The sequence below is a fragment of the Trachurus japonicus genome, chromosome 23 (genome assembly GCF_045865225.1).
Source record: "Trachurus japonicus isolate A0001 chromosome 23, Traja_1.0".
Lineage (NCBI taxonomy): Eukaryota > Metazoa > Chordata > Actinopteri > Carangiformes > Carangidae > Trachurus > Trachurus japonicus.
This window is the reverse complement of record NC_140929.1, coordinates 19236851-19248607: the sequence shown is the minus strand read 5'-3', so window position 1 is coordinate 19248607 and position 11757 is coordinate 19236851. Positions and strand designations below refer to the sequence as shown.

General features: G+C 48.0%; 2 protein-coding genes across 2 annotated transcripts; both read left to right on the top strand.

Moving 5' to 3' along the window:
- Positions 1–105: 105 nt before the first annotated feature.
- On the top strand, positions 106–6073 carry LOC146962872 (uncharacterized). Its single transcript, XM_085769442.1, has 7 exons — positions 106–169; positions 1059–1261; positions 1347–1439; positions 1589–1684; positions 1765–1875; positions 2979–3102; positions 4325–6073. Exons 1-7 carry the CDS (start codon positions 121–123, stop codon positions 5812–5814), a joined length of 2166 nt encoding a protein of 721 aa, XP_085625568.1. The 5' UTR covers positions 106–120; the 3' UTR covers positions 5815–6073.
- Positions 6074–7756: 1683 nt separating this feature from the next.
- On the top strand, positions 7757–11646 carry LOC146962871 (uncharacterized). The gene is made up of 4 exons (XM_085768753.1): positions 7757–7886; positions 9241–10035; positions 10142–10174; positions 10780–11646. Exons 1-4 carry the CDS (start codon positions 7871–7873, stop codon positions 10827–10829), a joined length of 894 nt encoding a protein of 297 aa, XP_085624879.1. The 5' UTR covers positions 7757–7870; the 3' UTR covers positions 10830–11646.
- Positions 11647–11757: the final 111 nt, after the last annotated feature.

The following is an 11757-nucleotide window of genomic DNA, read 5'->3' as shown; positions in this document are numbered from 1 at the left end:
TGGATGCTTTTATTTTGAAAACCAGGTCCACGTGTTTCCGCTGTGAAAGGAGCTAACAACAAACGACCTGTAGCCAGATGCTGCTAACTTACTGTGACTTGAGGGTAACTCTTTAGTGTAATGATGGAGCAGCCTGCCGGGTCCTGTCAGGGGGGAAACACAACCACAGGTCCGTGCTGCTTCAGTGTTTCATGTCCTGTTGAGCTGGTTCACTAGCGTAGCCTCGTTAGCTCGGAGCTAGCAGCAGTCACTAGCTACCTGACCAACACAGAAACCGCTAACTGGGGGAAAAGGCAACTTCTGAAACATTAAAGCTTTATTCATAAATGAGAGGAATTGTAAAATGTCTCATAGCGCTCTACAAAGTTTGAAACCAGCCTGTTAATGCTACATCTCCCCACTGTTTGGCTAACTGGCTAAATTAGCAACACTGCTGGACTAACAGAGTCAAACAGAGAGTTGAGGTTATTTACTCCTTAACATCTGTAGTGTACTACAATACCTTGTGTAAAAATGCAAAAGGTTACAGCAGAAACTGTGAGGAGGTAAAAACTAACTACTGCTACACAGAGCTGTTGTACAGGCGCATCTCAATAAATGAGAATATCATGGAAAAGTTCATTTATTTTAATAGTTCAATTCAAATAGTGAAACTCATATAGATTCAATACACACAGACTGAAATATTAAATGTCTATTTATTCAGTTGTAATGATTACGGCTTACATACAACGAAAGACCCAAAATTCAGTGAATCAAAACTTTAGGGAAACAAAGCTCACTATTGTAACCTAATGAAGTCACACTCTAATCAGCTAATGAACTCCAAACACCTGCAAAGGTTTCCTGAGCCTGACCTCCATAACTTTGAGGAGATGCACCTGTATTTAACTCTAAATTGTCACCACATTCTTGCGTATAACAAGTTAAATAAGTTAGATTTGAACTCTCATGTGTCCAATAAGAGCAGAGGTAGATTCTTGGCCCATCAGGACATGACGCTCATCACTCCACAGAGGTCTGCTGACCCTGTCCGCTGCATGTGTGTGTCTGGACAGATGTGTTCCTGCCCCTGTCGTCCCTGCGGCTGCTGGTGCCCCCCCTGCGGCTGCTGTCTGCAGCCATGTGGCAGGTGGCTCAGCGCAGGGACGTTCTCGACTATGAACAGCTGGACGAGTTTGTGTCCCTGGTGACGGCCACGGTGCCGGACCTGCTGAGCCCGGCGCAGCGAGGCAAACTGCTGCTCCGCCTGCGCTCCAGAGTGAGTCGGTCTGGTTTCAGCTCAGATCAGCAGACAGGGATCATACAGTCTGTTATCTTCTTGCTCTGTCTTCTTTCTACCTCAGGTCATACTTGAGCTGTGCAGAAACGAGGAAACAGCCAACACGGTGTGCATCCAGCCTCACCTGGAGAGAATCCGCCCCCCAGGCTACACAGGGGTGAGTGTGAGCAGTGTTACAGGTCCACAGATAACAGGCGACACTGAGTCAGTGCTCTGTGTCATCGTCACACGGCACATGATGGATGTGTGCAGTGTTGTTTGGAGATGGTCCCTGTAAGCCACTGTAACCCTAACCCTATGTTTCAGAGTGGAGATGCAGAGGTGGATGCAGAAGAAGCCATTTTCATGGAGCTCATCCAAACTCTTCTGAAAGACCCGGCAGAACGGGAACATTTTTACCAGGCAAGACATCTTCACAGTCCAGAGAGATGTTTTTAACCTGTGTGTTCATTTCTGATTAGCTGTCATTTTGTCCTTTCCAGGAGGTTTTTCCGACAGAATACGGCCTCAGCTACGACACAGACATGCAGCTCCTTGTCTGGGAGTTTCTGTCCAAACTGGAGAAGCTGCTGCCAGTGCCAGACCTCGGACAGGTATGATGTGACTTGACTGTCTTGCACCGGAAGGTGGGCTGCCCCGACACACTAACTATCAGGAGGGAGCATCACTATTATTTGTAAATGTACAAAGGCCTGCCGCCTACTCCAGAAATGACCACATTGTTCACCCAGTCATCCCTTCTGTGATCAGATGTCAGGCCCCAAATGTTTGGAATCATTCACAGAGCAGACTAAAACTTGATAAGCTGAAAAAAGATGGTTAGAAGTCTTACTGACTTTATTGAAATTGTTAAAAGGGATAGTTCAACATTTTGGCAAATTGGCCCATTGCCATAATCCCTATAGTCATAGCAGTAGGTTTGTTGCCTTTAATTGTCGGTGCAAGCTGTTTCTAGAACGGTGGAGCAGAGCTGCTCAGAGCTACGCTACGGAGGCTCATGGGATTTCTTGGTTTCCCTCATCAAACTCATCAAATACACAATCAAAACACTCTCGTAGACGAGTTGTTTTTGAGGTAAATTCATGCAAAACTGCTGATGCGCATTCCCGTCTGGGGCAGTTTTCGGCAAGAAGTCTCTGTATTTGATGAGTTTGATGAGGGAAACCAAGAAATCCCATGAGCCTCCGTAGCGTAGCTCTGAGCAGCTCACGGCTCTGCTCCACCTTTCTAAAAATAACTTGCACCAACAGTTAAAAGTAATGAACCTACTCCTAAAACTATAGGGATTATGGCAATGGGCCAATTTGCCAAAATGTTGAACTGTCCCTTCAACATAATCTCTGTTTTAACTACTGTTACAGAATGCACTTAGGAGCTGTTCTTTTGTTGTCTTATTGTCTGCATGGTTGTGTATTTGAATGCATTTAAATAAACACAGGTCATTGTTTGTATACGGTAAATATATACGTATCTGCACTGAAATATTAAATATTCCCCTTCAGTGTTGGTACTAATTGCAACTGTATTGATTGATGATGATTATTTAAGTGTGTGGTGGCTCTGACACAGAGGTAACGTGTTGTTGAGGTAACGTGTTGTTGAGGTAACGTGTTGTTGAGGTAACGTGTTGTTGAGGTAACGTGTTGTTGAGGTAACGTGTTGTTGAGGTAACGTGTTGTTGTTGCTGTGTGAACAGACGGTGTCGTGGCTGACCTCGGCCCCCTCGGTGCTGAAGGACTGCCTGCAGCCGCTCTCCAGCCCTGACCACCTCAGCTCTCTCCTGCAGCACCACAAATGCCTCGAACGCCTCAGCGCACAAGGTAAAATAGACGTGCTGGTCCACGTTAAAGGGATAGTTCAACATTTTGGCAAATTGGCCCGTTGCAATTAGTACATGGTGCCATACACTATTAGACAATAACACAACGTTACAAAACAGAGTTGTTTTCCAGGTAAATTCATGCAAAACCGCTGATGTGCATTTCTGTCTGGGTCACTTGTTCGGCAAGCAGTCTCTGCATTTACCTCGAAAACAACTCTGTCTCGTAACGTTGTGTTATTATCTCATAGTGTGGTGAATGTGCAGCTCACAACTTGTCCACCAGAGCGTTGTGGAGTTGTTGGATTGTGTATTTGATGAGATTGATGAGGGAAACCAAGAAATCCCATTAGCCTCCGTAGCATAGCTCTGAGCAGCTCACGGCGTAACGAACCTACTCCTAAAACTATCGGGATTATGTCAATGGGCCAATTTGCCAAAACGTTGAACTATCCCTTTTAAAGAGTAAAAGTTACAGAATCAATCAGTGTTGTAGTTAGAAGACATCTCCTCTGTCTGTCACTGCCATTTCATGAGACTCAACATGTACTGGATGTAAAAAGGTTTGTCATTATTATAAGTAGTAATATACTTGATGTATTTTTTATAGATATGATTGGTTCACATGGTTTAAGACAGGTGCTCATAAAGAACATTTTGGGCATCAGCATCAGTGCTGTGTGTGAGTCCCATCTGTGTCAGATATGTGGGTTCTTTGTAAAGTCTAAATGTGTAAATGTCACTGAGCAGATGTTTGATGGACAGCTCTGTTGCTGCAGGCCGAACCCAGCTGAGGTTTGGCCTGCAGTGGTTCTGCTGTTGCTGAGGTGAGCTGGGCAGCGTGATGGAGAGCGTGGGCACATGCTGTCAAATATAGACAACTATGGTCATATGAGAGAGGAAGACATAAGCTGGAGATGACTGCAGAATAAGCGTGTTATATTACAAGATTACAAGTTTTCTTTATTTGTCATTTCTCGTATACAAATGTACATAAAAAGTAAAATACTGTCCCTTCAACGAGTATCAGTACCACAGAGTCACAAATAAAGAATAAGTTAAATACTAATCAAATAAAATCACTTAAAAACAAGAGCACAACAACATAAAAACACAAACCTGAGCCTGAGGACAGTGTGTTAAATTGTATCGTCTTGTGGACGAGCAGTCTGTGAAGTGCTAGTGTAGAATTCAGCAGCATCTCTCCTCTGTGTGTTCCTCAGGTGCCACGGTGGAGATGTCCACCCAGGTGTTTGCCTGCCCCGCCTGTCCCTTCTTCCACATGCAGGAGTGCTACCTGCTGCAGCACATCGAGCACAGCCACCCGGAGCGCTACAGCCAGGCGGCGGCTCAGACGGCGCAGCCCCCCAGGAGGAAGGCCCAGCCCCCCGACTTCCCCAAGCCTTTCCCCATCCACAACAGACCCGACCCTCACACCTGCCAGGAATGTGGCAAAAGCTTCACCCGCGCCTCAGACCTGACCCGGCACCAGCGCACGCACACCGGCGAGCGTCCGTACACCTGCGACGAATGCAAGAAGGGCTTCAAGAACTCCTGGGACCTGACCCGGCACCAGCGCATCCACACCGGGGAGCGCCCCTTCCTCTGCTCCCAGTGCGGCAAACGCTTCACGCAGATGGGTCTGCTCAAGCTGCACTTTGAGCGGACGGCCTGCGGCCAGGCGTGCGGCCAGGCGTGCAGCCCCCTCCTGGACATCACCACGGAGGTGGTGGTGTCGGAGGAGGCGTCGGAGAGAGGCGGCGGGCGGTACGAATGCCAGAAATGCGGCGAGAGCTTCGGCAGCATCCTGGAGCGGCTGAAGCACCGGCAGGGCCACGCGGTGCGGCGCCAGTACAGATGCTCCCAGTGCGAGAAGATCTACGGCCGAGCCTCAGACCTGAAGAGACACCAGATGAAACACACCGGCGAGCGGCCGTTCTCCTGCGAGTGCGGAAAGAGCTTCACCCACGTGTGGCTGCTGAACAAGCACCAGCAGACCCACAGGCGGGAGCGGCCCTTCCCCTGCGCCGAGTGCGGCAAGAGCTTCACGCAGCTGCAGATCCTCAACAGGCACCTGCTGACCCACAGCGGCCAGCGGCCCTTCAGCTGCTCCCACTGCCAGAAGAGCTTCACCCAGCTGGCCAGCCTCACCCGCCACCAGAGGACCCACACCGGGGAGCGGCCGTACCCCTGCCCCACCTGCGGGAAGACCTTCCTCACGCAGGGCGAGCTGGGCAGACACCAGCGCAGCCACAGCAGCCTGAGGCCGTTCGGCTGCTCCCAGTGCCCCAAGAGCTTCAAGACCAAGAGAGCCCAGAGCGAGCACCTCAACACGCACACCGGCCAGCGGCCCTTCGCCTGCGCCCGCTGCGGGAAGAGCTTCGCCAAGTCCGCCTCGCTCGTCCGGCACAACCTGACTCACACGGGCGAGCGCCCCCACCGCTGCCCGCAGTGCGACAAGAGCTTCCTCACCTCCGGAGAGCTGCTGCTCCACAGGCGCATCCACACGGGGGAGAGACCCTACCCCTGCTCCCACTGCGACCGGAGGTTCAGGTGCTCCTCCGACCTCAACATGCACGTGCGCACGCACACCGGGGAGAAGCCGCACAGCTGTCTGTTCTGTAAGAAGAGCTTCTCCACGACAACCAGGCTCAAGAGGCACATGCGCACGCACATGGAGAAGGGCCTGGTGGTGGAAACCTTTCATCTCTGAGCCGGCACAGCTGATCATGTCACGACTGTCATCATTAAAAAACAAGATGTCTGAGTCAGTTGTGTTGTAATTTGATTTTCTAATTTGATTTTCATTGATTATGCTAATGAGTTGTGTGTTGTGTGCGAGTGTACTTGTTGTAAAATGCTAAACTAAACTTAGTGCTCAGACTAAATGTAACCAAAACATGAGGTCTGTCTGTGGAGGTGAATCAACCAGGACTTGTCCCCTGAAACACATCGACTAAAAAATGATTGTTAGAAATATAAAATTGGCCCATTATTGACAGGAAAAGGTAAAAATAACAGATAAATCTTTTTTTTTTTTTAAATGTTGCTTTGGGATTCATTGTTAATCGCTTTAGGACCCCTTATTTCTTATTTTTCATCCTGATTGAGGAACCTCAGTCCAGCACTAAAGTTTCAGTTAATTTAATTAATAGCCCACTGAAAATCTGTCAATGTGTATCCTCAGAAAAACAATAGGGGGGAGGTGGGGGGGGGCAGATGGTTGATAACATTCAGGTCATTGTGTGAACATTTCAGGGGAGGACAATCTAAAGGGACAGGTCGAGTGATAAAGCCGAACACAGTCAAGAAGCAGGGCAGAGCAGCGACGGACAGAGAGGATGATGGGAGTTAGAGAGAGAGACAGGAGAGGGGCTGCAGCCAAATCCAAGACCTGTGGAGGTGAGACAAGAACAGGCCTGGACACTGAGGGGACGTCTGGTTTAGAAAGGAAATGTACGAACAAGCTGAAGAGACGGAAGAAAGTCCAAGTTCTCAGAGACAAAGAGTCAGAGAACCAGACGCAGGAGAGAGAGAGGTCACAGACAGAGAACTACTGTCCACATGTCCAAGGTGAGCTCCTCTTACATGTCTGATTTCTCATCATACTTGTCTTGATTGTCTCATCTGTGTAATGTTGGAGGTGACTTGTTACGTTGATATGAAATCAGCAGTGTCGTTAGATCTGTGGTGAGCTGGTGACTGATTACAGGCGTCTGTGTAGTGTAGTTTTCCATGTGTAATCCACTCAGGCCCTCAGAGCACATTGTCTGCAGGTCAACATCCATGATGAGCTGCTCTCATGTTGTAGATTGTAGCTTTGATCATACAAATGGACCAGTTAACGACTGGGGCCTGCTGGTGTGGTCAATCATCAAGCACAGACATTCATTGTACTAATTTAGTCCCATTTTTAATACAGGCCTTTAGACCTTTTTTTTTTGTTTCATGTGGGCTATTTATTCCGTTGAATAATTATGGAACAAGAAATATTATAATTTTGTGCTATTAACAGTTACCAATCACATTTTGCAGGACCAAACACCCCAGTTTTATTGGGAAAGTACACCCAAGTTGTAGATCCCAAACACATTCTGACATGTTTAAATTAAAATATCTACAACAGACATTTCATATGAGTGAGCGCTCTTCCTGACAAATATTTCATCTGGCTCTGAACATTTAGCTGACTTCATTTTTGATTATAAATGTTTTCTCTGTGTCACACTTTACAAAATCATCATCCTGGGAAAAGATAGGCTATGTCTTCTGAATGAAGAAACTGTTTTTTTGTTTGTTTTTTCTATGTCTTTCAATACTGTACTATCATGCTGTTTTTGGCATTTTGATCAGTTTGCATAGATCCACTTCCAAACACTTTTGTATTCTCCACACAAAGTTGACTGTGTAAAAGCCTGTTCAAGTTTTTGTTTTTTCACATGAAGTAAATAGTGCATCAAACGATCAAATTAGAACAATTAATATTCCCTCGTTAACATTTTAAGGAAACCATCCAAACTGACTCCTTAGATCAGTGTCACCACGTGGTCGTCACATGGTTTATTGAGATAATATCCTACAGATTAAACTTCCCTCCATGTTTCCCGCCGGAGCGCTTATCTGAGGGACTTCCGGTCCCACCCACATGACGCAGCGTGTCACTTCCGGGTGGCCACACAAGACTCATCCAGCGAGTTGTCGTTTCTTCCAGCGCTGTAAACAAAAGTTAGTAAACGGTTCAGCCTCCCAGACACACCAGTCGAAAAGACATGCATATCAAAACAGGTGAGTTTGGACAACTTTGTGGGCAGCTCGGTCAGATATCCAACACTTTGGCGGGTGTTGTTGTGGTGCTGCTGCTGAGCTAGCAGCGAGGCTAGCGGCGCTAGCGGGCTGCTCGCCGCTTTGAATGGGTAGGGTTACGAAACTTTCACTCACACAGGCTAACGGGCTAGCTAGCTAGCTTTAGGTTTTTTTTGTGATGTGGTAAAAATGAAGCCGAGTCCTCGACGACAGCTTGTTGACCTGTTTCCACCGGGTCGCTGCGGTTCATAGATAAACCCGTCGAGCTGAAGTCGCCCTGCCATGACGCTGCGGTTTGGAGCTGGCTGACGCCGGGGCTGCCGCCGCGGAGAGAACAACATCTTGTCCGGAGAGGAGAGAGCAGAGAGGCTAGCAGCAGCTAACATGGCAGCCGAGGGAGAGCAGGACGGGACACGGACTGCAGCTTTCTACAGATGTCTGTCGCCTCGTTTCAGACGGGTTGGGGTGAGGGTTAGCTGCCTCACCCAGGTTATATTAGTTAATGAGCTGTGGCGGGGAGGAGCTGGAGCTGAGGCCGTGTGTGGTGCTCTCTCCCCGGCTGACCTGGTAAACCGCCCGGCGCTGGCTTCACCCGTGTTATTACCTTACCCCCCTACTAAGCGTTTACCAGAACCCAAGTGAGCAAAGCTTCCTGTAAATAACACTGTGTGACCGTGTTATCATGTGACACTCTCCTTATGTAAACAACATGTAAGTTACGTTTCCCACTAACGATTATTTTCATTGATTTAAAGAAAACATCCCGGTCGGTGATTTAGTTTTTAAAATGTTGAGAGAGATCTCTGAGGGTCTCCATGTTGTTTCAAGAAGAAATGAAAATCTTCACATTTGTGCTGAGCTGTTTGTGCTTGATACTAACTTAAGTGGTTGCAAAAAAGAAAAGAAAAAGTGATTAGTCATGTCTACGATCCGCTCATTCTCCGGGATCATTATCAATTTGTCATTTTAAGAGCATCAGCAGAAAACAGCTCTAGATGTTTCACTCAGCTGTCCCATCTCTTCATTCTTCTCTTCTGTCTGTAGAGGAGAACAGGAAGGAGCTGGCACAGTGAAGTCATGAAGATATGTCCTCCGCCCTTAGTGCTTGTTATGAAACTGTGCAGATTGTTAATGAACAAATGCACCTGGCAGCTGTTTGTATACACAGTGTACTAGTCACTGGTGCCCTGGCAAAAGTAATGAGACTTTAAATAACGGAACAGGGCAGTGGTTCCTCTGTGGGATGTCTTAAAGTTTAGTTTATGGGCTCGATGCTGAAATCACATACACAATACACAGCTGATGTTTGACCATCATGTCCATCCTTCTCTCTCAGGTACATGGGAAGCCAACAACACTGTGTGTGAGTCCGATACCCTGTGCGACCCAGCAGTCCTCGTTTCAGCCACCAACTCCGAGCCTCACATCCGTAACCGCCGCCTGTCCCCCGGCTCAGGAAACTGCGGAGGAGGTGGAGGAGGAGGTTGCATCTCTGCAGGCGAGCAGCAGCAGCAGCAGCAGCAGCCGCCCCGACAGCTGTCCCCCGAGGCCGACCCCATCGCCCACACGCACGGCTTCACCTACCGCAGGGAGAAGGAGCGCAAGGGCCCGCAGCACAAGGGGCGCAGCGTCCGCAGGGAGAGCCAGAAGGCCGCGGGCCGCCAGAAGGCCAGCCCCAAGGAGCGGTGGGTGGAGGACAGTCTGTCGCTGCTGAAGCCCCCCCCCGCCTTCCCGGTGCAGGACAGCCCCGCCAAGCTGCAGCCCGCCGTCAGCTACGCCTCCAAGGTGAAAGCGGGGGCGGCGGGCGGCGGGCTGGAGGAGGACCGCCCCGCCATCGGCGTGCTGCTACAGAACCAGTGGGGTCTGAGCTTCATCAGCGAGGCCCGGCCCGTCGCGGAGGGCCCCGGCCCCCACCCCGCCGCCAACACCCCCCCGCCCCAGCCCCAGCCCACAGACGCTAAACAGTCAGACGACCTGCAGCTGGACACAGTTCTCACGGTCCAGGTCCCTGAGGAAACACCGGTCACTACCTCCGTCGCCCCAAACACACGCCCCGAGGTGGACGAGAGCAACGGGAAGCTGCTGCTGAGCTGTCGCCATCTAGTGGAGGCTCTCAACTATCACAGTAGAGGTGAGGGCTGCAGCCTTCAACACAGTGGCACATTTATTGTCTAATTTGAGAATGGTCACATCGATGCATTGTCTCTAACTTTTCTTTGTCACTTTTCTCTCCTCAGAATGGAATGCTGCCTGTAACAGACAGAAAAGAGGTGAGTTGACTCAGAGTCGAGTGGGTGGTGCCGCCACTCTTCTAACACACACAGCAGCTCTGAAATATTGGGAAGCAGGTTTGAGCTTGTTTGGAAATTTAAATGTGCGTGTATATTTAGCAGTTTTGTCTCTTACGTAGATGTAAGACAGGTAGAGCACATGTTTAATTTCTGGAACAAATTTGATCTGGAAGAAAATTTGCACAAAAAAAGCCTGAATAAACAGAAAAAAGGTCCACACACTTCAGCTCCCTTGTCAGTGCATTTATTTAGCACATCCAACAAGCTACGTTTCAAGCTACATGCTCTTCTTCAGGCTAGAGCATGTGGCTCGAAACGTATCTGAAGTTAACCTGAAGTGTGCAGACTTTTCTTCTGTTTATTCTGGTAATCTGTCTTCCTACTGGATGTGCGTGGCTGCTCTGCTTTTTACAAAAAAGCCTGCATTTGTCCAGTAAAGGCAGCCAATGTGAGTTTGATTGGTCACTGTGAAGAACTTACGCCCAAAATATTCATGATTAATCTGACAAATCGTTATATATTACTTTACTACTCAGTTACTTTCTGTATTCCCCGTTGACATTGTCCTGTTGTCTGCTTCACAGACCCCAAAAGGATCGTGTGGTATAAGGACGCCCAGGAGCACCCCGCCTAGCAGTGTGACAAACCCAAAGTTCTATATAAACACATACAACACACGCCTACATGCACATTTAAAACATGGAAAGATGGACAACTTTTTGAGTCCCGTTCACACACACTGCACTCAGGATGATGTCTTCACGCAAAGCCACACTGAGACACTTTGGACTAACTCCTCCGAGATCTTACAGCAATGGACTTTTTTTAACGCCTTACAGAGAGCCTGCCTTAATTAATCCGACGTGTTTTCATCGCCTCTCATTACCGTTTTTAGCTTGTATGTGTAGAGCTGGTCTTTTTTAAAACAATCTCTGAGGAACTGTAAGTTAATTTCCCCCCCCCTTTTTTTTTTGAAAGCTGCAGTTTTATCGAGCTTTTCTTTTTTCCTCTGTAAAGCGAGTGGTCAATCAAGCACTTTGTTAAAGAAACTCTTGTGACCAATCCCTGTGTGCGAGAAACCCTCACTAGAGTGATTTATCCCCCTCCCCTTGAGTCTAAACAGAATGTCTCGTACCTGCTTGAGTTCTATGGTTCATGTATGCAGAGGACTTCTGTGTCCGTGTCTTCAGTTTACATAAGGGTGTAGTCAAAGGCACAGTTAGAGTTCACCCTTTACCCCTGTCAGATCTTAATGCTGTGTTCATTTCTTTGTTTTTATTTGGTTCCCTAATCAGGTGGATTTGTTATTCACACACCCATAAGGGATCTCACCGTGTCCAGTATGTTGATTTTTGAAAAAGAAAATTTATTGAATTAAAAAAAATGTACACTGGAGAAGGAGAAGAAATGTAAGTTGAACGGTATTGCTCAATAAAGATGAATAAACTTGATGTTGAAGTTTCATCTCAGTCCTTTTTTTATTTGCTGCTGACAAAGACAGAAGTCACACGGTTCTGTCAATGTTTCCTCAAGTGTGAGACGGTGAGGAATCTGTGACTGAA

Bases quoted from the DNA above. Each gene is read 5' to 3' on its own strand.
- LOC146962872 (XM_085769442.1), top strand. From the start codon at position 121: ATGATGGAGCAGCCTGCCGGGTCCTGTCAGGGGGGAAACACAACCACA. The intron at 1,440-1,588 runs GTGAGTGTGAGC...CCTATGTTTCAG, and splicing joins GCCCCCCAGGCTACACAGGG to AGTGGAGATGCAGAGGTGGA. The intron at 1,876-2,978 runs GTATGATGTGAC...CTGTGTGAACAG, and splicing joins CAGTGCCAGACCTCGGACAG to ACGGTGTCGTGGCTGACCTC.
- LOC146962871 (XM_085768753.1), top strand. The intron at 10,036-10,141 runs GTGAGGGCTGCA...TTCTCTCCTCAG, and splicing joins TCTCAACTATCACAGTAGAG to AATGGAATGCTGCCTGTAAC. The intron at 10,175-10,779 runs GTGAGTTGACTC...TCTGCTTCACAG, and splicing joins CTGTAACAGACAGAAAAGAG to ACCCCAAAAGGATCGTGTGG.